Genomic DNA, 27,418 nt, shown 5'->3' with positions numbered 1-27,418 from the left:
ATGGCTACTACAGTGGGACTGAGTGTCTGTTGTGCGAGGGCAGGAAGTGGCCACGGGCATCCAAGGAGAGTCAGGCGGGGACGCACGGGGGCACTGACACCACCTTGGCTCTCACCTGCCTGTGTCTGGGAGAGGGCACTGTACACCCTCCTGGGTCCTTCCTCCTGCTCAGCCCACGGCCTGCCGTCCGCAGCAGCCCCGCCCCAGCCATGCAAGGCCACGGGCTCCACAGCCCACACAGGCTCACGAGGCAGCTCTGTCTCACTGCCGGATGAGGTGGCTCTGTGTGCTCCGCCACCAGACACAGGACAGATGGCTCCCAGGACCTGCCGACCCGCCCTGCCCAGCCTGGGGCCTGACTCAATCCTGGTGACGCCCTGGTCCCTCTCAATACCTAAGCCAGGTTCTCCAGGGTGCTGGCCCAGAGCACCTGGGTGGACGCTCCTCCCTTGACTGTGCCCTGGCCAATTCAGCTGGGCCATCATCCCCCTCAGAAGCTGTGCCTGGTGATGATAACCCTCCTGTGGCTGCTGGAGGGCAGGGGCCGTGCCTACTCCATGGTTCCCGAGAAGCACTGGACCTCTCCAATGGCACCTGCAGTGCCCGACAGAGAAGGGGGCCTGACGAACACGTGGGCAACAGGCCGGGCTGAGGCGGTGCTGGCTCAGCCACAGCTCCCCAACACGCCCACACTGGAGCCTCAGGGCATTTGTACTTGTTTTCCTAGATAAACCTTCATGTTTTCCCCTCCCCGAATGTCTACATATTTGGAATTCACGTGCAAACTCCTGCTAGAAGCACCCACGGCCTGTGTCTTCATTGCCTTCTCCCTGAGGGACCCCTCTTGTCCCCTGACCCTTCCCCTCATCTCCCCAGCACAGCTGCATGCAGGGCTCCTCCTGGGACGCCCAGGGCTGAAGTCTGTTCTCCCTGCACCCTCGACAGCCCGTTCCAGGTTCCAGTGGTGACGGAATTCCAGGTCAGGAGCCACAGCCTGCGCTCTGGAAGACCTGGCGCCACTGTTTCCTGGCCTTGGCCATCCGCTGAGAATCTGGCGACACTCTGCTATGGGCGTCTTTGTCCATGACCTAGTTTTTCCCTCTGAGTTTTGGGGATATTTTTCATCTCTCATGGTCTGAAATTTCCTGCTGGCACGCTTTAGGACGCGGTTGTATTCATTCATTTTTCCGGGCTTGGTGAGTACTCTCACAGGGGAGGACGACACCTGAGTTCTGGGGAGGTTTTTACAAAACACTTCTTTGATAATTTCTTCTTCGTTTTCCTCTACTTCAGGGTGTTGTATCCTTCAGAACTCCCGAATCAATCTTCTGATGAGCTACTGTTTTCCTTCCCTAGTTCCCATTTCTTTTAGAAAATTCTACTGTCTGCTTTCGGAGAGACAGCCTCAATGCTATGTCCCAAACATTCTATTGGGTTTGCAACATTCTGCTGTGACATACACACACAGGCGTGCAGCACCTGTGGACACACCCCATGTACGTGCAGGCACGCACCTTGCCATGTGTACATACACCTGGGTGCACGTGCACAATTTCCCAACGCGCTCCTCACGCTCTTCTTTAAGTTCTGGGATACATGTGCAGAACGTGCAGGTTTGTTACGTAGGTATCCATGTGCCATGGTGTTTTGCTGCACCCATCAACCTGTCATCTAGGTTTTAAGCCCCACATGCATTAGGTATTTGTCCTTATACTCTCCCTCCCCTTCCCCCCACTCCCCTGACAGGCCCTGTCCTAATAGCACCTTAACTCAGAGGTGATGTCTATGGCTGGGGCTGGCCTGCTGGCCAGGCTCACCTTTGTCTCATGAGGTGCCTGGGCCCAGATAGCAGGCCAGCTTCTCACCCAGTCTGTGGCTCCTCTGTTCTCTCTGGCAGGACAGACTTAGGGTAATGACACCCGCAGGGCTCAGGGGTCACAGCCAGTGTTCCAGGCAGTGTGTGGGTCATGACTGCACCCTTCCACTGGCCACACACATCCCTAAGGCTGAGAGCCAGAGGGGGGATGCAGAGCACCTGAGCCTCCTCACCGCCCGGCCCCCGGCCTCCTTGCCTGCGCACCCCCCTGCCTGCTCCTGTGTCTGCACGCATTCTGCCCTCTCCAAGGCTGAGCTGTGGTTTCACTGGTGTGCTTGCCCTTCCGCAGCTGCCTCTATGTTCCTCGCTCCTCCTCCTTTGGCTTCTTCTGGTTTTGTTTATTTCTCCAAACAGTGACCTCTGCTTTCCACCATGTTTAGGAGCCCGGAGCTGAACAGCAGTCTGGGGGCAGAAGGGCCCTGTGGCCCCCGGCTCAAGGCACCTGGGGTTCTGATCTGGGCTTGGTGAGTTCAGTGGGTGGAATGGGGCCCCCCCGAAGTTCATGTCCACTGGGGAACCTCAGAATCTGACTTGATTTGAAAATAAGGTCTTTTCCTATGTGACTAGTGAAGGATGTTAAGATGAAATCATCCTACATTTAGAATAGACTCTAAATCTCGTGGCTGGAGTGTTTATCAGAGAAGAGAGAAGGAAATTTGAGAAACAGAGCAGGCCACATGAAGACGGACGCAAAGAGTAGGGTGCTGCGGTCAGGAGCCAAGGAACACCTGGGGCCACCAGAGCTGCGAGAGGCAATGGCGGGTCCTCCCACGGAGCCTCCCGAGGGAGCAGGGCCCTGACCATCAATCTTGGACCTTCTGGCCTCCAGGACCTTGAGATAATATGTTTCTGCTGTTTCCAGCCACTCAGAACAGAGTGGCCTCAGGTCACAGAGGCAGGAAATGTATCCAGAAAGAAGCCGTCCGTCTCCTGACTGAGCCCTCGGGGAGCTGAGCGGGACTCCCATCTCAGAACGTCGATTTTCAACGAATCGCCTGGTTTCCAGAAGTTCCTGCCGCACTTGGCCATGTTTCCGCTGCAGGGTCCGGCGTCACCCAGCTCTCCCTCTCCAGCAGGAGCCTCTGTGAGTCCAATCTTCTTTGGGCTCCACAGGGAGCTGAGGCCAGGTGCCTGGGTGGGGAGGACCAGGGGCCTCTGATGCAGCCTTTCAGCTGGGCCCGCCTCCACCACGCTGGGAGGAGCCTATCAGTGCTGCCTGCAGGGTGGAGGCGGGGACCGCACAGTGCTCCCAGCGGCTCAGCTCTCCTTGTCGGCCATGTCCACCCGCTCCCGTCCTTCCAGACCTGTCCTGCTGAGTTTGCACTCAAAAGAGGATGCCATTTCCCCGTTTCGTGTCCCTGTCACCTTACAGGGGGTTCCAGAAGGTGCGTGAAGGAAGTGTCAGCGTCCTATCCTCTCTAACTGGGACCCTGGTGCACGCAGCTGCTGTTTCCCTGGCTCCTCCAAGAACCAGGGCTCGGGCACAGGCCACAAGCACTCTGTCCTTCAGCAGGGCCTCCCTGGGACCTGAGATCCTGGCACAGGAACGTACTCCTCCGCCATAGCCGCCTGGTGGACTGGCACACACATGGGAGGGCTGGGCCTGGGGCCCAGTGCTGGCACCTCCTGCTTCACGCTGGGGTGCTCCAAGGCAGGGTCCTAGTCTGTTCTTCCCATGGATCTGTTAGTGGGGCCACGTTTGACAGGCTAGGTCCTCAGCATCCGAGAATGAAGAGACCTCGCGGTTTGAGCTCGGTTCTGTGATGGGCAACTCCTCCAGGCTCCAGGCTTGCAGGAAGCTCAGGGGCACAGTGGCCTGGACAAAGCAAGCCAACCACTGGGACAGGGGCCATGCAGCCAGAAGGCCCCTCCCTGTAGCAAGCTGGCTCCTAAATCCCAAACAAGGCCACCGTGGACAAAGCTCAGCACTGCAGGATATGCTGACGGGAGACCTCCCGGCCACGAGACGACCACAGAACCAGGAGATGCTGACAGGAGACCTCCCGGCCACGAGGCGACCACAGAACCAGGAGATGCTGACGGGAGACCTCCCTGGCCACGAGGTGACCACAGAACCAGGAGATGCTGACGGGAGACCTCCTGGCCACGAGGCGACCACAGAACCAGGAGATGCTGACGGGAGACCTCCCTGGCCACAAGGCGACCACAGAACCAGGAGATGCTGATGGGAGAGCTCCTGGCCACGAGTCAACCACAGAACCAGGAGATGCTGATGGGAGACCTCCCTGGCCACGAGGCAACCACAGAACCAGGAAATGCTGATGGGAAATCTCCCTGGCCACAAGACCACCAGAGAACCAGGAGCTGCTAACAGAGAGCTCCCTGGCCACAAGGTGACCACAGAACCTTTTCCAGAGGGTTGGTAGGTGATGTGAATCATCCATTGGTGGTGAGTCTGACCTCCAGAACTCACTGGCAGGCTGACAGCATGAGCTGCCCAGCCCAAGCCAGCAGCAGTTTACGGCAAGATGAGAGGAGAGACAGCATTTTGCAGGCTGCTTGCTGGGCAGCCAGGCCCCAAGGAGACCTGTGTGTCCTCCTGTCTGGGTCCAGGGAAGCCCTGGGATGGGCTGTAGACACCGCACTCCTGAAAGCCTGTTTGGGGTGGGATTCAGACATCCAAGCCCCCACGAGATCAGCGGCCGCTGCTGTCTGCACAGCCTCGGAGTCTCTCACGTTGGGGAAATGGGCTCTCAGCGTAGTGAGTTTCCATGAAATACAAGTTTCTGAAGAGAACCACACAGAAACCCCACTGAATGTTTCCACCCCCACAACTGTGATTTCACGCAGCACAGAATTAGAATGTGGTGCTTGCTGGTGAATGTGCAAATGGGATTTCCATCTAGCTGGTTGATTCTGATTTAGGAAATGGCACAGCTCACTGACAAGTATTTTGCAATACATAAACATTCCAGAAACGTGGTGGAGCAAACACTGATTAGAGTATTTCCAAAAGCCAGTCATGTGTGCGGTACGCAGCCCTGGCCGAGGAACATCTGTGTAGAGAAGACCTGCTCCCCTCAGTCCCACCAGCCCTTCCTGTCCCTCTGTCTCCAGCTCTGTGAGCCCTGCTCAAGGGCAGAGGAAGCCAAAGCAAAGCTGGGGAATGAGAGGGAGGGTGGACAGCAGCTCTAGGCCCGTCGCCCGGGAGCAGGAGCCAGAGTGGGGGCCAAGAAGGGGCACTGCCCACACCTCGGGGGAACCTGCAGCATCCACCCAGGGTCTCCTTGCGTAGGGTAGGTGGACGTCTGCAGGGCAAAGCCGGCTGAGGGCAGTGCCTGGAAAACCACTCAGTGGTCAGTTTCTCTCAAGTCCTCATAGGACGTGGATTTTCGGCCTCTCGTAGCAATCCCGTCTCTACTAAAAACACTTCTCCCATGTGACCACGTGAGAGCAGGCGTGTGCTCCATCACCGGGCGCTCACCCTCAAGACAGATGCACTGCCACATTTTCATTCTATTCCTTCCTCCTTTTAAATGCTGGGTGTGGTCTATTAATTTCACAACCCACTAATGTGGTGACTGCCTGCACTTTCAAAAGCAGTGATCTTGGGCCAGGGAGGTGGCTCACACCTGCAATCCCAGCACTTTGGGAGGCCGAGGTGGGTGGATCACCTGAGGTCAGGAGTTCAAGACCAGTCTGGCCAACACGGCAAAACCCTGTCTCTACGAAAAATACAAAAATTAGCTGGGTGTGCTGGTGGGTGTCTTTAGTCCCAGCTACGTGGGAGGCTGAGGCAGGAGAATCACTTGAATTCAGGAGGTGGAGGTTGCAGTGAGCCGAGATTATGCCACTGCACTCCAGCCTGGGCAAGAGTGTGAGACTGTCTTAAAAAAAAATAAAAGGCAGTGATCTTAGAAACACAAGCACAGAGTGTGCCTGGGGTTCACACTCGGTGAGTCCATGAATCCACGTGTCACACACAGAGGCATAGGTGCTGGAAGGGGACGGGTAGCAGCACCCGTAGGCCCAGCACCTGTGTCAGGTGGCCCACACTCTCGTGGGGCCACACAGAGAAGTAAACGGCAATCACCCATGAGGGAAAGGGTTGGGGTGTGACAGGCGCTAGGCACGATGGTGGAGCCGCAGCTGGGCAGGTGGGGGGCGAGGGGCTGCCTGCATCAGGCCTGGGGTCAGCGCCATGGTGGAGCGTAGCTGGGCAGGCAGGGGTGGGGGTCTGCCTGCATCAGGCCTGGGCTGGAGGCGGGCGTTAATCTGAGAACGTGACCATTAGGTTGGAATTAGCAGCAAGCCCGTATCCACTGAGTCTCTCACAGCCAAGTTATGAGAAAACCATCATCTCTCGGAAAACCAATTTATGGTAAAGTGTGAAATCTCATGTAGTGCTAATTTACCATCTATAAGAAAACTCAGATGCAATCACGCAACTGGGATTGTAACTTCCAATTCTACGGTGTTTAGTTCAAGAGCTCAACTGACCTTTCCAGAAAGCTTTGAAAACAGGTCACCACAGGCCAGTGATTCTATTAGGAGCCAGCTCTCCTGCTGTTCCCAGAGCCTTCTCCTGAAACACCTGGGAAGATTATAGGGCCAGCCCCCGCCCCCTGGAGCAAGCACACGGTCACTCACAGAGATCCACCAGCCCCAGCATGTGCAGCCCACGGACACGAGGTGCCCGCGCCAGGGCAACAAGAGGCTGCCCCAGGACAGATTGTCAGGAATCCAGCCCCAGAGTGGGGGTGGGGAGACCGGCCCTGGGCTTCTCTGCCCGAGGATGGAGTGAGCAGTTGTCACCTGTCCCCTCAGAGCCAGGGTGGCATTGGAGGCCTCACAAGCCCCCACCCCAGCACACCCACGAAGACGCCAAAGGCCACGTACCGTGGTGGTCTTTATCCTCCCGCCGGGCTGCGTGCACGTCCAGCCTGACCGGTTGATTAACAAGTCACAGCCTTCCCCTTCCAGACACGGAAGCATGTCACACCACTGCTTGGTCTTGATAATTCTTGCTGTGGGAGAAAAGAGACAGGCAGTCAGCATGCTGCTCTCATGGGTCGTGAGGGTGTTACTGGGGGGACCTGTGTCCTGGCGCTGGCTGGAAGGGCCCTCAGGCAGTGCCTGGCATGACTGTGCCAGGGACCCTCACGCAGGGATGCTGGGCCCCGGGGCTTCGCCAGCTTGCTGGCTTCCTGGTTTAGTGCTGACTCCCTGAGTCCTGCTCTGCCCTCAGCCACTCATGCAGCAGTAAGAAGTGACCAAGGGGGCTGGAGACGCCTCTGTGGAGCCGTGCCCTTCCTGCAGCACGGCTGCCTCACTTTCTCTTGTCTGTAACGCACCGAAGAGCCGGGAAAAAGCAGGAGGAGGGGGTTCCCAGCCAGGATGTCCCTCAGAGGCAGCGAGGGCAGCCTGTGCCCAGGGAGGGGACCAAGGGAGCCCAGGCTTGCTGCTCGGAGTGAGGCTGGGCGGGCGGTGGAGAGCTGCTGCCCATCACTGATGGGAGGATATGACAGCAACCCCTGCCCCAATCCCCACCCACGCCACGTTTCATCTGCAGATGCCGGGCTGACCGCTGGGGCCCACCCCGCACCAACCACATCAAGGCTCCAGGACTAAAGGACGTGAGTCCTCATCGTAACCCCTGGACAGGGCAGAGGGCAGTGGGTGTGGTGAGGGGCCAGGTGGATGGGCCACTGGCTCCCACCAGCACAGGGACTCTGAAGCCCACAGCAACTTCTTCTACGCCACAGAGAGTTGCACTTTCTCTCTTCCCTGGAAGCCCACCCCATTTTGTGGTTGTAGGATTAGGCAGACTGGAGATTACTCTCCACCAGAAAGGCCGAGAAGCAAGGAGTCAGATGTGACTGTATCAACATAAGATTCACCGCAGGAACCTCAAGAAAACTATCAATCATTTATCAAACCGGGGAAAAACAGTCCTTACTAATGCACATGATTACTTCTATTAAAACGGGACCTACAAACAGAGGTTGCAATCCAGTTGAAAAACACAGGCGTTCAGATGAGAGGCAGATACCTGCTAGACATTCTTAGTTCAAAGTTAAGTTAGAAACATGCACACTTAAACACACAGGATTCTACCACCAACTTTAACCCTATGCTTGGAAATCAGGGAAAACTTTGGATCTCACATGAAAAAGAAGTTTGAAAGTTTAGGTCATTCGGGCAGGGTGGCTCACGCCTGTAATCTCAGCACTTTAGGAGGTTGAGTCGGGTGCATCAGGAAGTCAGGATATCGAGACCATCCTGGCTAACACGGTGAAACCCCATCTGTACTAAAAATACAGAAAATTAGCCAAATGTGGTAGCACGCGCTTGTAATCCCAGTTACTCAGGAGGCTGAGGCAGGAGAATCACTTGAACTCGAGAGGCAGAGGTTGCAGTAAGCCAAGATTGTGCCACCGCACTCCAGCCTGGGTGACAGAGTGAGACTCTGTCTCAAAAAAAAAAAAGTTTGGGTTCAAGGCCCTAGGAGAACAGATGACATCATCAGACACTGCATTCACTGGTGAGAGCCACGCACCCCACGCTACGTGCGAAGTGGATGGACTGCACGTGGCTCGCTTCACACCAGCGTGGGGAGACCATGGGGGCCTTCACCTCCCCTTCCTCGCCCACGCACAGTTCCTCGGGGTCCTCACTGCTCTGAGTAGCAGCTTGGAACTCACCTTGTCAGATGCAGGCAATTTACACATGAAGTCCCTTTGTATTTTCCTTTTAGAGCCCTCCCTCCTGGGGCTCAGTGTTTGATGGGTCCACTGGCCCCAAGGACGCAGAGAACCCAGTGTCTGGGCTGCCTCCATTGCCAGCCCTGTAGACAGGGAAGGGCTCCCTGTCACCCACACCAGGCTGGGCTGCATGGACATCCAGGCCCAAGGCAAGAGTGGTCCTCATGACCCCCAGCCCCCAACTCCTGTCTGCAACCCCGGTCCCTCTCATGACACTTCAAAACCCTTGGCTTCCTCCTCTCTCCTGGGTTTTCTCTTCCATGTCACCTCTTTTTCATTTTTTAAATAAAGCACAGGACTCTCAATTTGCATAAACCAGAAGTGTACTTCTCCAGGATACTTGTTTACAAAAAGTTCTCATGATTCCTTAGCACAGGAGGGAAATGGCTACTGTATCGACAGCTCTGCAAATGCATTTGTGTGCACACGTGTGCGCTGCTGTATAGACAGCTCTGCAAATGCATGTGTGCACACGTGCGTGTGATTGTATAGACAGCTCTGCAAATGCATGTGTGTGTACACGTGTGCGCGATTGTATAGACAGCTCTGCAAATGCATGTGTGTGCACAGGTGTGCACTGCTGTATAGATAGCTCTGCAAATGCATGTGTGTGCATGTGTGTATGAGACTATATAAACAGCTCTGCAAATGCATGTGTGTGCACGCCCCTGTGCTAACACGCTGTCCTCCAGACGTGCGGCTGGCGGGCTTTGTGGCTGTGCACCGAGGCTGCTGTCCATGGTCCCACATGCGGGAGGACCACCTGGACAATGCTCTGTGGTTCCCACGTCTTGAAATTCTGAATAATTTGTAACAAGGGCCCCACATTTCATTTTGCACAGGACCAGCCAACATGTCGCTGGCCTGCAGGCAGTGGCTGTCCCTGTAGAAGCAGTGGGCGGCAGAGGACAGGACCCTGGAGGAGAGCTCACTCCTCACCCCAGGAGGGTGCAGGCCCTGGGGTCATCGCAGGGAAGGCAGGTCTGGGAGGTCGGGGGCCCTCTGGAAGACAAAGGGACAACATCGCAGCCAGAACGACTGGGCTGTGATCCTCGCTTCTGACAAGGTGGGAGGGGCTGCCTGAGGCCTGCGTGAGTGGAGTGGAGAGGAGTCAAGACACACTGGTCATGCCTGTCACAGCACCCACGCAGAGGATGCTGTGGGGTGCTGTGTCCCGGCCAGTCCTGCCCTGCCCTACACAGACCCCTTCACACCCACAGCCACAGAGGCGGCACCCAGCAGCCCGACATGGCTGGCACCAGCCCCTTTACAGGCCAGTGCTGTGGATGGAGTATCCTCTCAGTGCAGCCTAACCCCTGTATCTGGAGATGGGGCCTCCAGGAGGTGAGGAAGGTTAGATGAGGCCATGAGTGTGGGGCCCTGACCCGCCGGATTCCTGTTCTTAAGAGAAGAGACTCCGGAGAGTTCAAGCATGTTCTCTCTCCGCCCCCGCTCTTCCCTCCTCCCCGTCCTCACCCCAGCATGTCAGAACATAGCAAGCAGATGCCGTCTACGAGCCAGGAATCAGATCTTCACCAGGACCCAAACCTCTCAGCACCATGATCTGAACGTCCAGCCTCCAGAACTGTGAGAAAATAAACGCGTGTTGTTTGAGCCTCTCAGTTTGCGGAGATTTGCTACAGCAGCCTGACCCAGCTGAGACAGCCAGGGGACCAGGAGACATGGGAACATACCTCATTCACCGGAAGAGTCAGGCGAGGAAACTCTAGCTGAGAATCAGTGGCTTCCCCCATGAGAAAGGAACTGTGCTCTTTGCTCCTGAGGGAACCTCCCGGCTTCCTGGGACATCTCCAGGATGAACAAGCCACCCAGGCAGTGGCTCCCAGACCCTCAGAGAGCCCCAACCATCTGCTGCGCTTCCACCAACCTGAGGGGAAGGACATGTTGCCATGAGGGGGACAGCTGGAGACTGCTGGGTGTCTTCCCAGGGCCTCTTTTCCTGTCTGTTCCCTATTCCCGCAGAAAGCCAACAGCAGCTGTCTCCCATCCCCGATGCATCGTTCTGGGTGACAGTAAATATGGTAAAAAAAATCTCACACACTCACAGATACGAACCTTAAACCTAGAGGAAGCTACAGGTGAAACACACACTCCCCAATCCCAGAAATCCCCTTGCAATGGCCGGGAAAAGAACTGAACAAATTATGGAAAGCATTGTGTGTCTGTGTGTGTGCACGTGTGCATGTCTGTGTGTGTGCATGCGTCTGTGTGTGTGTGTCTGTGTGTGTGCACCCGTGTGTGTTGGGGGTGTGTTTCTCTGGCACCAACGCTGAGGGACACGAGAGGCAGAGGCTCCAGTGTGGCTTAAAAGAAATGCCCATGTGTGCTCCCATCTGTCCTAACCACGGCGCCCAGGCTGGTCTTCAGGGCAGTGTGGCTCCTGCTCTCATCCTGAGCCGAACGGGGCCTCAGAAACCCCCTGGGTCCCCAGTGTCTGTTGTCTTCTGCCCTGAGAGGCAGAAGCAGGGACGGGGCTGCCTCGGGCGAGGAGCCGTTCAGCTGCTGCAAGAAGGCATCTCAGCATCTGCCCCGCCTGCTTTGGCACACTCTGCAGCACACAGTGGGGCCTGGACCATCAGGAATGGGGCTGGCACAGCCCAGAACACCTGGGCAGGGTGGGTGGCGTCCAAGGGCCTGACCTATCTGCAGGATAGGCTGTGAGAGAGTGGACAGATGGTCCGGGCTCAAATCCTTCACTGCCCAGCTCAGCAGGGACCTTGATGTGCACACACACAGGCACATCACACACATGTATACACCACATACATCACACACACATACATGTTACACACACATATACACCACATGCAGAGGTCTGCAGGGACACACACATGCACACATCCATTTAAATGCATGCTCACAAGCACGTAACAGGTGTAGCACATACATGTACACGTGTACACACACATGTGTATCCGCACATGCACCTGCATGTATACTCTCATGTAAACACACATGTACATGCACGCAGCTCACTATGTGGGCTCGCCTGCTCTCAGTACTCGCAGAACAAATGGACGAGTGGGCAGCAGGCTGCCTCGTCCCTGGCCTGGCCCTCCCGCGGGCACCAGCGGGCCAGCCCTGAGCACACAACACCTTTTGTTTGCTGGCAGGAGCCGGGCTCACCCACCCCAGCCCACTTCCTGCTGGAGGCGGTCAGAGGCACAGCGCCCAGCCACCATGTCCTGGGTGGGGACAAAGGGGCCTTTCAAGCCCACATTTCACAACTCTCTTTCACCCGGGCACGGGTGAGGAGGCCTCTCCTCTGGTCCCAATGTCACAATAGCGCTCAGGGATGGGAAGGGGCATCCCCAGGAGCTGACAGAGCTTCCTGAGGTAGCGTGAGTGATGGTGATTGAAACCTGGGCTCTGGGCAAAAAAATGTCATCGCCCATACACATGGGCTAACCTGGGGGGTCCTGAACACATGACAAGTAAAGGGCATGGGAGGTAATGGGCACAGGGGTAATGGGCATGGGGGTAAGGGGCATGGGGGTTAAGGGCATGGGGTAAAGGGCATGGAGGTAAAGGGCATGGGGGGTAAAGGGCATGGGGTAAAGGGCACGGGGGTAATGGACATGGGGGTTAAGGGCATGGGGGTAAACGCATGGGGATAAAGGGGATGGGGATTAAAGGGCACAGGAGTAAACGGCATGTGGTAAAGGGCATGGGGTAAAGGGCATGGGGTAAAGGGCATGGAGGTAAAGGGCATGGGGGAAAGGGCATGGGGTTAAAGGGGATGGGGTAAAGGGGATGGGGTAAAGGGCATGGAGGTAAAGGGCATGGTGGTAAAGGGCATGGGGGGTAAAGGGCACGGGGGTAAAGGGCACAGGGTAAGGGGCATGGGGGTTAAGGGTATGGGGTAAAGGGCATGGAGGTAAAGGGCATGAGGGTAAAGGGCACGGGGGTAAAGGGCACGGGGGTAAAGGGCATGGGGGTAATGGACATGGGGATTAAGGGCATGGGGGTAAAGGCATGGGGTAAAGGGCATGGGGTAAAGGGCACGGGGTTAAAGGGCACGGGGTAAAGGGCACGGGGGTAATGGACATGGGGGTTAAGGGCATGGGGGTAAAGGCATGGGGTAAAGGGCATGGGGTAAAGGGCATGGGGGGTAAAGGGCATGGGGATTAAAGGGTACGGGGGTTAAGGGCATGGGGTAAAGGGCATGGGGTAAAGGGCACGGGGGTAAAGGCATGGGGGTAAAGGCATGGGGGTAAAGGCATGGAGGTAAAGGGCACAGGAGTAAAGGGCATGGGGTAAAGGGCATGGAGGTAAAGGGCACAGGGTCTCAAGCATTTCTGTGTCTGCAGTGCCTGTCCGCAGGATGGTAGGAGCGGGTGCTCAGGACATGGCTAGAGAAGGGAGCCAGGGAGCCACTGCCTCAGATGGAAAGGGGGTGCGGAAGGGCATCTCAGACTGGGTTTGTCCCGGCTGAACCTAGGGTCTCACCGATCTTGAGCCTCTGTAGGACCCCACAGCCCCCGAGACCCAGCCCAGCCAGGCCCTGGGCCAGCAGCGCTTTCTCCACCTGGAAACACTTCTCCAAGATACCACTCAGCCCCAGCGTCCCTCCCACACTACGCTCTTCATCACACACACATATGCCATTCACATACGTAGATACAGGCACACACATGCACACCACACACAGCCGCACGTCCACACACACATCCGCAGGGTGCCCCCTCACAGACTCGCCACCCACACATGTGCATCATCCCCCAGGCCACCTGGCTCCCTGGCAGTGAGTCCTCAGGTCTACAGAGGGGCTTGCACCTTCCACCACTCCAGGTCCCCTCTGGGTACACATTCAAGCTGCTTCCCCAGGCGCAGGCTCCACCTCCAGGCCTCCCTCACTCCACAGGATGACGCAGCTGCTGAGCCCAGATCCTTGTCAGTGGCAGCATGGAAACCTTGGGTTCCAGGAGGGCAGAGTGCAGAGGACACTGCCCAGTGTAGCTGGGACCATGTTTCCGGGAGGGAGGCCTCCAGGCCAGGGCAGGAGCTGGGCTCTCCCTGCAGTCTTGGAGGGGAACAGCCTGTGACCGTGCCAACGGCCTCAGGGAGGAAAGGGCTGAGAGGTGGGGGGCGGGCGGGGCTGGCTGGCCACAGGTCCTCAGCACAGAGTGGTTCAGGCTCCCAATCAATTTGCTGAAAGTCCAATTTGCCACAGACAGTTGGGCGACACTTGAATGGAGGTGAAGACACAACAGGGAGGTTGTTTGGGTGAGATGCACGGGGCACCGTGCCTGATCGAGGGGGAGCCCACCGATGCCTCCTGCAGATGGCCAGCGTGGAGGCACCTCTGACCAGCATTCGGGGTTCCTGGGTCTGTCTTTTCTGAGGCTTCACACGAGGGAGGCTTGGGGAACGTTCAGCCTTAATCCTGCTTGTCTTTTATGCTATCAGGACTGTGAGGTGACAGGGAGACATGCCATGCTGCCCAAGTCTTCTGCGGCCAGTCAGAAGCGTGCCTGCCTGGGGGATTCAGCCCTGAGCCGCGGCCTCCTGGGGACAGTGTCAGTGGCCTAAATCCTGGCCACCGACCTCTTCTGAATGGCTGTGCTTACGATGGCCATGTCAGAGTGCAGCTATGTCCTGCATGATCTGGAGGACACTCATTTCCAAATGTCATCCAGGGGCCCGTGTGTGTGCGTGCATGGTGTGTGTGTGAGGTGGTGTGTGTCTAGTGTGTATGTGAGGTGGTGTGTATGGTGTGTATGTATGGGCTGTGTGTGTGCATGGGGTGTGTGTATGGGGTCTGTGTGTATGGTGTGTGCACATGGGGTGTGTGTATAGTGTGTGAGGTGGGGTGTGTGTATGGTGTCTGTGTATAGGCTGTGTGTGTATGGTATGTGCGTATGAGGTGTATGGTGTGTGTGTGTATGGTGTGTGTGTATGGGGTGTGTATATGGTGTGTGTATGTGTGTGTATGGAGTGTGTGTATGGGGTGTGTATATGGGGTGTGTGTGTATGGAGTGTGTGTATGGGGTATGTATGGTGTGTGTGTATGGTGTGTGTGTATGGGGTGTGTGTATGTGTGTGTATGGGGTGTGTATGGTGTGTGTGTATGGTGTGTGTGTATGGAGTGTGTGTATGGGGTGTGTGTATGTGTGTGTATGGTGTGTGTATGGAGTGTGTGTATGGGGTGTATGGTGTGTGTGTATGGTGTGTGTGTGTGTATGGTGTGTGTGTATGGGGTGTGTGTGGTGTGTGTATGGTGTGCATGTATGGTGTGTGTTTATGGGGTGTGTGTATGGGGTGTGTGTATGGTGTGCGTGCATGGTGTATGTATGTGTGTGTATGGTGTGTGTGCATGGTGTGTGTATATGTGTGTATGGTGTGTGTATGGAGTGTGTGTATGGGGTGTGACTGTGTGTATGCTGTGTGTGTGTGTGCCATGTTCCTGTTCATGCAGACATTCACACCCTGCAAAGATCCATCCACCCTCAATACCCGGTGTGAATTCCAACAGGAAGAGGTGGCAGGAGCTAGACGTGTCCCTGGGACGCGGGAACCACTCTCCGGGGCTGTGGGCGCTGCACCAGGGACACACTCCATGAGCTTCCCGGCCTCCCTCTCACGGTCTCGGAGCAGTTCATTAGAAGTGCGGCAGCAAATATGCAATGAAAGTTTCTTCTGTTCACAGTCGCAGCGATAATTGGATTATTCCCGTTTAAAGCCCTGATTACTCACACTGCAAGGCAAAGCCTGTCTTCATCCGAAGGAGACATCTTAGGTGAGTTATCAGGAACCCACTCATAAAAGTGCCTTCCGGGACAGCTCTGGGTTAAATAGAAGGTGTGATGACAACAAAGCCACGCGCTTATGAAGACACCTTCATGCAACACATCCTTAAGTATGTGAGAGCAGAGCTCACCGAGAGGAACGCGGGGAATGTACACACACACGGCGCAGCAGGAGGTCCCTCTGCCCTGGAGCTCACTGAGAGGAACGTGGGGAATGTACACACACATGGCGCAGCAGGAGGTCCCTCTGCCCTGGAGCTCACCGAGAGGAACGTGGGGAATGTACACACACATGGCGCAGCAGGTAGGTCTCTGCCCCGGAGCTCACCGAGAGGAACGTGGGGAATGTACACACACATGGCGCAGCAGGAGGTCCCTCTGCCCTGGAGCTCACCGAGAGGAACGTGGGGAATGTACACACACATGGCGCAGCAGGTAGGTCTCTGCCCTGGAGCTCACCGAGAGGAATGTGGGGAATGTACACACACATGGCGCAGCAGGTAGGTCTCTGCCCTGGAGCTCACCGAGAGGAACGTGGGGAATGTACACACACATGGTGCAGCAGGTAGGTCTCTGCCCTGGAGCTCACCGAGAGGAACGTGGGGAATGTACACACACATGGTGCAGCAGGTAGGTCTCTGCCCTGGAGCTCACCGAGTGGAACACGGGGAATGTACACACACATGGTGCAGCAGGTAGGTCTCTGCCCTGGAGCTCACCGAGAGGAACGCGGGGAATGTACACACACACGGCGCAGCAGGAGGTCCCTCTGCCCTGGAGCGTGGCAAGCAGGTAGATTCTATTGATCTGGGGTCTGGGGCAGGTGGGGTTGAGGGTCTGAGTGGACCCCAGTTGACCCAGCTCGTGGAAGCCCCAAACAGCCTATGTGCTCTCGAGAGCTGACCCTCTGCGTCCTGTCTGTCTGACCACGGGTGGGGTGGCTGTGTGGCCCCGTGGTGCTTGAAAGCCCTTGCTAGGGACTGAGCGATGCTCTATGCAGAACTTGAAGTCAGCCACGCTGACTCCCCTCGCCAGGAATCTGGTGAAGCCAAAGGGCCTGCGGATTTGTTTCCAGCACCAGGAAGCCCCAGCCAATCTCTGAAAGAGTCAGCAGCTCAGGAAGGCGCCCCTGCTGCCCACACCCTGGCCAGGTGCCCTTGCCCAACCCCAAACCTGAAAACCTCACAACCCAGGAAACACACGAAGAGAAGCCAACTGTCCACACGACCCTTCCCCGGATTGATGCCCCAGGGAGGAACATGCGGGCTACTCCAGGGGACAGATGGACAGGGACGCACAGAGCTCCTTCACCTGCGACTACGGCCGTGACATTCCTCAACTCAACACCCAAGCCCCATGGTGTGCACGACTGCAGGCTTCCCTTGGGAATAAACTGTTTCCTCACTTCCATTAACACGCCATTCTGCTTACTGTACTCAACAGCTTGGAAAATGAATCAACCAGAATCAAACCAGTGGGATTCCAGGAGAAATTGTGGGCACTTGCTCAGATATCATCAGAAACACTCTCGACTGTCTGAGCTGGGGCGGCTGCACTTTCTGGCAGTGTCTGACCCAGAAGAGCGTCCCCCAAGCCTCCCAGATCTGGCTGGGGATGGCGGATTCAATCTACAGCCATTCACACGGGAAAAGGGGTGGTCAACATTAATACACACAAATACATACAACCCCCCCCCCACACACAATACTCACACATACACAAATGCACATGCACTCCACACAGACACAAGGACCACCTGGCCTCATGGAGTGAAATGGAATTGAGGTCTATCAGAGGTCCCACAGAAGAACCCACGGGCAGGAAGTTCTGACACAGGCACTGAGGACAGTCACTGAGACACTGATCTCTGCAGGGCGCATTGGAAGCTCGCAGGAGGGCCCCGGGCTCCTGTTTCTGCCCTGTGGGAGATGGCATGCTGAGGCCTGACCTCTGCAGTGACCCCAGCCTGTGGGGGGAAGGCCGGCGGGTGGGTGGGGGCGGAAGTTTGGAGCGGTGCGCAGCTTTCAGTGGCCTTGGAGCTGCTCATAGGCGGCCTCCCTCGTAGGTCAGCCCTTGCCAGGGCAGTGTGGCCCGGGGGACACAGAGGACATCAGATGTGCTGCCCGGGAGCAGGACTAGGGTGACCTGTGACCAGCATGTGGGGCGGAGAGGAGGCTTTTGGGGTGAACTGGCACAGTCGGGCCTCCCAGGCCCAGGGCTCAGGGAAAGGTGAACAAGCCCAGCGCACTGGCTGGGAAGTGGCTGCATTTCTGGGAGGCATCTGTCTTTCCTCCACCTCCAGAAGAGTCTCCTGCACGCCGGGAGGGCCCCACTGGGAACGCCGGGGCCCAGACACACCCGGAACCCCGAGGGTGGAGCAGCAGCGCCAGCCTTCCCTGGGGCTGCGCGGCACGTTCATTTCCACGTATTCATGTGCATTCATGTTGACCGCCTCTTCCCCAGCAATCTGAGCGTCGGGGCCACCCTGGTGAACCTCCCAGGGACCAGCATGCTTGTTTATGACTGGAATTTGATTATCGATTTCTACCTGTGGGAAATCAATTAGCTTCATCTTCATGGACACGGAAGCTCAGAGAGCTCAAAAAGTCTGCCCAAAGTCACACAGCTTACAAGCAGCGATGCCAGAACATGGGATGTGGTCAGCCTCCGCATGGCCTGTGGGTGGGGACCTCAGAGGGGCCCATGGGCTTCCCGAAGAAAGGGGAGAAGCTGACAGCCCAGTGGAGATGCTGAACTGTCTAGAGAAGGGAGGAGGGTGGGATTCGGGAGCAGGGGACCCCACAGTCTCCCCACCTGGGAAACACCCAGGGCACATCTGTGAGCTGCGTCCATCTGAGGTAAGGGGAGGTGGCCACGGCCGACCACACAGCACAGCTAGGTCAAGGGGTCATTGTGTGAACAGGGTGGGGGTGGGGGAAGGACCACATCCGGGAACCCCAGCTGGGAGCCCCATCCCCTTGTCAGGCAGCCTCCAGGCCAGGCAGGCCAAGGACAAATGCAGTCATGTGCCTCTGATGGTGCAGGAGGGGTGGGGGCACCTGGCCTCCAGCTGATGCCACAGGGGAGGGAGAACACGTCCACATCCACTGACCCTGCCCAGCCCGCCAGCCAAGCCCACTTCCCCTGGTGCTGTGAGGAGGTCAGGCCACCAGGGAAGAGTCTGCCAGGCAGAGCCATGTGCAGGGAGCACTCCCTTGCCGTGTTCCTCATCCTGGAAGGACTGGCTCCTAGTGGCAGCAAGGACCTTGCCAGTGACTGAGGGAAGCACCTAGCCTGGCTCGGAGACACTTAACCAACCAGGGACAGGAGACAGGGCGAGGCAAGGAAGGACCACGGCTGTGGCCCCCGCCCCCGTGACGCCAATGACACCACCCCATCAACCGGCTCCTTCCTGTACAGTCTGGGCCTCAGCCCCATGGCAGCACAGCTGGCTTCCCCAGGGAGTTGGGGTGAGTGGGTGGGGGACGGGCCAGTCTGTCCCAGCAACATCTCACGTGGCCACTTTGTCTCCACCAGAGGACTTGCTCTCAAGTCTCCGCAGGTTCCTCAGTGATGGAGCCTGGCCCTGCATTTCTAGCCTGGTCTGAAGGTACAGGCTGGCCTTTTCTGGGGTGAATGTGTGTCCCAAGTCTGGGAATCGCTAAATCCTTCCCAGAATTCAGACCCTGAGAACAAGCAGGCCAGGTGGAGGGGGAGCTCCAGACATGGACCCAAGAGGTGGGGTTTGCAGGTGGGTGAGAGGCACTCCATCTCTGGGGTGGGGGTCAGACCAGGTGCCCTGTCAATGTCCACCTGCACCACACTGCCCCCCGCATACCACGTGCAGAGGCAGAGGGAGGTTTCCATACATTTTTGATCCAGCTGTTCTGCACATTTGCAATTGAGGATTTCTGTGGGCACTGGGTCCTCCTGGGAGGCAGGTGCAGAGGCTGGAGTCTCCCACACCGGGGACACACACGGGTCCTTTCTCCTTGTGCTTAGCAGCAAAGCCGCGGCACATCGACAAAGGCTTTCTCTTTTTTTGTTCGTTGAGACAGAGTCTTGCTCTGTGGCCAGGCTGGAGTACCCCTTTGGGTACGTGAGGCTGACACAGGGCAACAAGGGTCCAGGAAAACAAAGAGAAAAGGGCAGTGGCGCGATCTCGGCTCACTGCAACCACCGCCTCCCAGGCTCAAGTGATTCTCCTGCCTCAGCCTCCCAAGTAGCTGGGACTACAGGTGTGCGCCACCACATCCCCTAATTTTTTTGTATTTTTAGTAGAGACGGGGTTTAACCACATTGGCCAGGCTGGTCTCGAACTCCTGACCTCAGGTGATCCACCCGCCTAGGCCTCCCAAAGTGCTGGGATTACAGGCGTGGGCCACCGTGCCCGGCCTTCTTTTTTTGTTAAATCAGAACGAACTGTTTCTCAGAAACTGGGAAGTCAAGATTCTCCTTTCAGCTAAGAAAGAGCTTACTTAGAAATGAACCAGGGAGGACTGGGCAGGGAGAGCCACCGTCCCCAGAGCAGCCAGGGGGAGGTAAGAAGCCTGAAGATCTGGCCCTCACGGGGGAGGGGCCGAGACAGGGCCAAGGCCTTGGGGTCCATGAGGCTGACACGAGGCCAGCGTCCAGGATAGCAGAGAAAAGGGCAGCGTGCTCCAGTCCTCACTGTTCAGTGGTGATCTGCTAATCACTCAAGAAAAGAAAAGTCCACAAAACCCAGATCACATCTTAAAATTAGATAAAATTTTCTTTCTACAACTTCTAGACAGCATGATTTAGTAAGAACAGTCCTGATAATTATTTTTTCTTTAAATAGTTACAGTAGAATGTATTAATTTTCAAGATGGCTCTCTGATGAGAGTGATTCATTAGCTCCAGGAACTGTCCCCACTGTGCTCAAGAATGGAAAAGTCTCCCTTTGTGATGAGTGCACCAAACCACACCGGTGCAAAACGCTCCAAGTCTGGGTAATCAAATTAGATGAGAGGGGGAAAAACCCCCCAAAAAACAAACAAAAAACCCTAAGCCACCACTGTAATGAGCTACCTGTTCATTATTTCATTAAAGTTAAGACATGTAAGTGGAAGAAAAAAAAGCACTCTAATCATGTTCCTCGGGCAAATTCCTATGAACTGGCAGAAGCTATTTAAGTGGGAAGACAGGAGAGGCAGCCGCAGTTTTTAATTTTAATGTACGGAATGGAAAGCGCCTCCTGTGTTTCCAAGAGGCCCCAGGGGCTACGTGCTGGTGGAGTGTCACTCAGGGAGCCTGGGGCAGCCCAGGGAAGGAGGGTTGTGGCGGGTGGGGCAGCTCCACATCCCCCCCCGAGAGGTGGGGCGCTCCTTCACTTAGGGAGGTGACCTGAGGCCAGCTGGGTGTGTAGGAGCTGGGTGCTGCTGGTTGTGGGTCATTACTGGGGAGGTGAGGAGGGCGAGTTCCCGGGATGGTCCTGTTTACAAGTGGACTGCCACTACCTCGAGGGGAGGCACTGGCCATGGCAAAATTAACCCAGATGCTGACAACTCTGACTGCCTTCTAAGGGAACCCGGTGCCTTCATGAGGACCTGGACACATCAAGGCTCACAGGAGGCTTCATAGCTAGGCTCAGGAAACATTTAGCCATCCCCATCCATCCATCCACAGGCCCCCCACCAATCCATCCATCTATCCACCCACTCACCCATCTATCCATTCAAACATCCATTACTATTCATGCACCATCCACCCATCATCCACTAATCCACCCACCCACCTGTCTACCATTCATTCATCTACCCACCTATCCACCTATCCATCCATCTATCCACTCAGCCATCCATCCACCATTCACCACCCACCCATCCTCCCATCCATCAATCCACTCATCCATCACTGACTCTCCACCAATCCATCCATCCACCTATATATCCATTCAGCCTTCCATCTACCATCACCATCCATCCATTCATCCATCAATCCATCTATCTATCTATCACTGATCCATCCATCCATCCATCCATCCTCCCATCCATCAGTTCACTCATCCATCACCCACCCTCCACCAATCCATCCATCCACCTATATATCCATTCAACCATCATTCTATTCCACCATCACCATCTATCCATCCATCCATTAATCAATCAATCCATCCATCAATCAATCCATCCATCCATCTACCCATCCATTCATCCATCTGTCTATTCATCCATCTATCCATCTATCCACCTATATATCCATTCAACTATCATTCCATTCCACCACCACCATCTATCCATCCATCCATTCATCAATCCATCCATCCAACCATCATCAATCCATCCATCTATCCATCCATCCATTCATCCATCTATTCATCCATCCATCTATCCATCCTTCCTTCCATCCATCCTCCATCCATCCACCCATCTGTCCATCATCTAGCCATCCATCATCCATCTGTCCATCCATCCAGCCATCCTTCCATCCATCCATTCATCCATCTATTCATCCATCCATCTATCCATCCTTCCTTCCATCCATCCTCCATCCATCCACCCACCTGTCCATCATCTAGCCATCCATCATCCATCTGTCCATCCATCCAGCCATCCTTCCTCCATCAATCCATCCACCTGTCCACCATCCATCCATTCCATACCCATCTATCCATTCAAAAGTTGATTTACCATCCAATATTCATTCATCTACTTATCTGATTTGGTGAATCAATACTATCCACTTTCTATCAATCTATCCATTCATCTACCCGCTGTCCATCCATCCACCTGTCCATCCATCCATCCATTCTTTCCCCCATCCACCCATCCAAATATCCAAACACCTGAGCATCATGTACTATGATTCGAAGTCTGTGCCCCTCTACAGTTATGTTGAGAGCTAACCCCCAAGTGATTGTATTACCAAGTGGGGCCTTTGGGCAGTGATTGATTAGGCCATGAGTGGAGCCCTCGTGAATGAAGTTCGTGCCTTATAAAAGGATGAGAGAGGCCCCTCATCCCTTCCAGTACGTGAGGACGCAGCCAGTAGGCAGTTGTCTGCAAACCAGAAGACAGTGCTTACCACAACTGACCCTATGGCACCTGATCGCAGATTTCCAGCCTCCAGAACTGTGAGAAACACATTTCTGTGGTTTCTAAGCCCCCAGTCTATGTACTCCATTATAGCAGCCCCAGGAGACAAAGGCACAGTGAAACCTAGGCTTGTCTGCTTTCCCCTCCTGGGCAGAGACCCCTGGAGCCTCAGACGCCATCCACCCAGTGACAGGGGTAGGTGCAGAGGCCTCTGAATGGGGTGTCTTCTAACTGTCAGAGAGCTCTAAACCCAAAGTGAAACCCTAAGCCCCCCAACCAACTGAACAGACAACCCCATGGGCCAAGGGTAGGCACAGAGAAACCTGACAAGCTGAACCCCCAGCCATGATGAGGGGAGATTAGACACCCCTCAACACACTTCTCCCTTTTGGAGTTTAGGCTCAACTGACCAGCAGCATCATTAAAAGAGAGATCAAAGACTGACAACGTGGATTACTTGTGGCAGTAAGACACCAAATTCCAACCTGCCTCTGGTACAGTATCACATGACACAGAGCAGGTTCTAAAGGAAATCAAAATATTTTACCCCGAAGAAAATTACTCTGACATATTTTGAAATGGCTCTGCAAAGCCGTCTCTTGTGGGGAAAATTTGCATCTCCTTTTTCTAGGTCTTTCCTGGATCCAAGAGAGATTTGACTAAGAGTCTGACACCTTTTAAGGTCCTAAGAGAGACATTCATTTTCTCTCTTCATCTACATAACAAGCACTGTGGTTTCCACAACCTCCCATCTTAACTCCAGCATTCCTTTCTACTGATTTCTTAAGTCTTAAGACAAAACTCAACTCTTTCAACCAATTGCCAGTGAGGACATCCCTGAATCCACCTATGACCTGGAAACCTCACCTTGGAGATCTCCCCCGTCCCAGGCCAAACGAACATCCACCGTAAGTGCATTGAGTTACGCCTTTGCCTGTAACTCCTGTCTCCCCAAAATGTACAAAACCAACCGTAACCAAACCACGTGGTGTTCCTGAGACCACCCTCCATGGTCACTGGCTCAGCAGAAATCTCCTTACATATTTTAGAGCTTGGTGTCTTTGGTAAATACCGAGGTAAGTGCGGGGCAGAGAGTGTGAGCGGGTTGGCGTCTGGGGTCACCATGAAACATGGGAACCCTCCCGTTTCCATGGAATCAGAGGTCTCAGTCGCTCCTGCAGGATTCTGCTGGGACCCAGACCCAGCCTCAGTCCTTGTTTAGTGCCTTGGGCACTTGCCCATCCCACGTGACAGCCTCAAAGACCCCCAGAAGGTGGGCTGGAGGGTTGAGAGGCCTGGAGAATCTGAAATGGGCCAACGTGCTTCTCTGGGGACGCGGTGCACACAGTCACTCTGGAGGCAGCATCAACCTTGTTCCCATCTGAGTCCCGGGTGTCCAGTCTTGTGAACGGGAAGAGACACTATCCTTCTAGGCCACCATTAGGTCACACCATGAGACATGGAGCCTTTACGGGTCAGCTGCTGGGAGTTCTGAGCGGCTCCATCGCCCTTCCCTGGGAGGCCACTCACGTGGGGCTTCATGGCTGCCTCCTCGCCTCCTGGGCTCAATGTGCCTACTTTCACGTCCCTCTCAACACAGCTCCCCCCTCGCCACCCCAGGAAGCCTCCAAAATCACTGTCCTGTGAGCAAACCCTGCTCCCACAGGGGACAGGAAGGGCTGAGGGAAGGCAGGGCCAAGTCACCCCCACGCACCTCTGCTTCCACACGCTGGTTCCCTTCCCAGGAAAACACCACTGCCTTGAATTCCAGTAACGACCCACTCCATGAGAAGGAGACTCAGGGCCTTGGGCAAACTGTAAAACTGATTGTGCTGGTTAGTTTCAAACTGCTCTAAATAACTACCTGAGACTGGGTAACTTATAAAGAAAAGAAGGTGTAACTGACTCACAGTTCCGCATGGCTGGGGAGGCCACAGAGGAAACCTCCAATTGTGGCAGAAGGCAAAGGGGAGGGAGGCAGGTGTGTCTGACACAGAGGCAGGAGGGGCAGACAGGGATGGGGGACGTGCCACACTCTTAAACCATTAGATTGCGCGAGAACTCGCTCACTATCACGAGAACAGCGTGGGGGAAACGCCCGCATCATCCAATCACCTCCCACCAGGCCTCTCCCGCAACATGTGAGGATTACAATTCAACGTGAGATTTGGGTGGGGACGCAGAGCCCAGCCATACCACTGATGACAAGTCTGAAAGTTTGCAATTTTTTTCAAAACAGGTCTGTGATACACAGGGTTGAACCGAACGACGGTGCTGGCCCGGCCTCCTGGGCAGTCCCGGCAGTGGAGGCTATGCCTGAGGCATGGAGGACCCAGTGAGTGCATGGGCTGTGGCTCGACGACCTGGCTCTGGCCTCAGCCCATCCCTTCGGGCAAACTCACGTTGGCCAACTGAGCCTCTTGGCCTCATTTGAAGAGGATGGTGCAAACAGCACCTTCTAAAAGGGGAGCAGCGTGGTAGCTCAGACTGGGCTGACACGCTGATTAAAGGCTGCAGTACCCAGCAAGGGCCGGACCTGGTGCTCTCCCACCACCGGCCCCGGCTCATTAGCTTATCGCGTTCAGCTATTAACCAGCCCTCTTGTCTGTCTGTGCAGCAGCTTTGAAGAGTCTTTGGCACGTGGGAGCAACATCCAGGGCTGTCTGAGGTCACTCCTGCAGCCCTGCACCCGAGCGTGTGTGTGTGTTTACAAGAGACCTGTGTCCATTCGGAAACCTGGCCGTGCTGCTGCAGCTCATACCGTCACTGGGACCGTATAACCTAAGTAGAATTACATAAGTCAATGGAATGTAAGTGTGGAAAGTGAGGAGCTGTCGCTATGAACGCTGTGAATTTAGGTGTGGCCAAGACAAGTGGAGAGATGGAATCAAAAGCCATAAACAGCCAGGGGACTCCACACTCGTCAGACCTTCCTGTCGCACCTGAATGAAACACAACCTTGAAATCGTCCATTATAACTGGGAGCCTGGCTTTAGAAATAAACAAACAGACAAACAAAACCCCGATGAAAGCAGCAAGCCACAGATCATCCCCAACACGAAGGCCTCATCCAGGCACGTCAGTCCCGTGGCAGTGACGGTGCTTCCAGGACACAAAACCTCTTCCTGGTTCCTCTGCACAGGGCCCTCAGATGGATTTGAGGCCTGTGTCCCTGGCCCGAGGAGGATCCGTTCCCTGAGGGTGGCTCCGCCAGCTCCTGGCACCGCTGCATCCAGCCAGGTGTGGAACCCGGGGCAGGAGGGAGGGGCTCCGGGATGAAGGAGCGCGGGAGACGGCCCTTGCAGCCCAGCTTAAAGGAACCAGAAAGAGAAGCCGCAGAAGCCCGGGGCAGGAGGAACCTGGGGCCCAGAGCAGCCCCAGGAAAGCAGTTTGAAGGAGGTGGCTCGGGAGGACCAGGAAACTCCAATGGCAAGGGTCAGAGTCAGAGAACACCTGAAATCAGACAGAGCAACCAGGGCGGGGCTGGGAGGCCTGGGGGACTGGAAGGTCTGGTGGTGAGCTTGGACCTCCAGAGTAGCGGAGCAACATGGCAGGGCCACTGCAGGGCTCCTATGCCCTTCTCCATGGGCCAGGACAGCTGCCTGTACTGGGCTTGTGTGGCCTGTCATCCAGGAAGGGGACGCCACACTCACTCGACCTGACCCTTCCTGCGAGGGTGACTCACTTTTTCTTCAGTTTCTTCAAGTTCTTCCTGCAAACTTCCAACCAGGAGCTGCTTCTTCTGGGCCTTGGTGCTCAGGGGTGGCAGGTCTGAGGCAGGGAAGTCCCAGTCTGGACTCCAAACCCAGGCTGGTGGACCCAGGAGGGAAGGAGCAGGCAGAAAGCCAGATCTGGGCTGCCCACGTGGCTGCTGTATCTCCACCTGGCTGGCTCACTGTGCCTGGAGAAGGCCTGGCCCCTCTGGTCAGACTCACTGGAGACAAAGACTTGGTGGGGAGCAGTCCCTCAAGAACATGTGAAAGTCACTCCAGCCCGGTGCAGGTCCCTTCTGTGAGCACATGGCCGGGCCACCTTGGGCTGCCTCTACAGACCCCGGCCTCCGGATCCCCAGAACTGCACATCTGAAGCCAGCATCCGAGCCACGGTGTGGTGACCACAGGTATCAGGAGCACAGCGAGTAGGCAGAGTCCTGTTCTCCAGGCCTGGGGGGAGTCACGAGTGGATCTTGCTCTGACAGCAGGAAAATGAAATCGTTTCAGCCCATCGGCATCCCCAGCGGGTACTTGGAAGGCAGCGGTATTCACAGCAGCTGGCCTGTGTGGGAAACAGCTTTCTGTCCAATGTGCAGGGGAGACTGTCCAAGACAAATCTGTCTTAATACAGATTTACTGCCACCAATGTGGTCGGCTCTGGGGTGGGAGGAATGGCTTCCAGCCGAACGCCAGGCAGGGATGTCCTCCATGAGAGCAGGGTCTTCTGCAGGGCAGAGCCCCACGCAGGGCTGCCCCTGGGAGCCCAGTGGTGATGACAGCCCAAGAAGGTGGCCCCCACCTAGCCAGGCCATCGTCCACCCTCTAATCACGTCACACTTGCAACAGCCAGGGAGGCTAGTCCAAGGAACATCCCATTTTCAGATAAAGAAACTGAAGTTAGAGAAATGAACTGACCTCAAGGTCAACGGCTGGAAGTGGAGAAGATGGGACTTGAGCAGTGTTCTATCAGAGTCCAAGCCATGAGCAGTGCACACCTGCTCCCCGGCTGCAGAGTCCACCCTGGCTTGTGAAGGCTGGGCAGGGGGTGGCTCCAGCCACCTCAGCCTGCAGATCTGGGTCGCAGTCCTGTGTCCTTCCTTGTGGGGGCATTTGCACGCAGGGCCAGGGCAGAAGAACTGGACATCACACAGCCTTGGAGAACGGGAGCCATGCAGAGTCCTGAACTACCAGCAGGCATACCTGGGAGAATCACCCACAATGGGGACGGCTGGTCCCCCTCGCCTCTAAGTGGGAGCCACAGGAACGCCAAAGCAGG

At 55.8% G+C, this 27,418-nt stretch overlaps 1 protein-coding gene across 2 annotated transcripts in view; it reads right to left on the bottom strand.

Annotated features, from left to right (window-relative positions):
- Positions 1 to 27,418, bottom strand: part of TAFA5 (TAFA chemokine like family member 5) — a 216,844-nt gene that overhangs the window by 17,159 nt on the left and 172,267 nt on the right. For both annotated transcript variants that reach the window (XM_021668667.2, XM_064368242.1), the window contains exon 3: positions 6,737 to 6,864. In XM_021668667.2, coding sequence (XP_021524342.1) covers positions 6,737 to 6,864 — 128 coding nt within the window. The remainder of the gene's footprint in view (positions 1 to 6,736; positions 6,865 to 27,418) is intronic.

Source organism: Aotus nancymaae, unplaced genomic scaffold, assembly GCF_030222135.1.
Source record: "Aotus nancymaae isolate 86718 unplaced genomic scaffold, 86718_ANA_hifiasm-v0.15.2.pri h1tg000076l, whole genome shotgun sequence".
In the NCBI taxonomy this organism is placed as follows: Eukaryota; Metazoa; Chordata; class Mammalia; order Primates; family Aotidae; genus Aotus; species Aotus nancymaae.
Note: the sequence above shows the minus strand (reverse complement) of the source record. Positions and strands in the feature narration are given on the sequence as shown.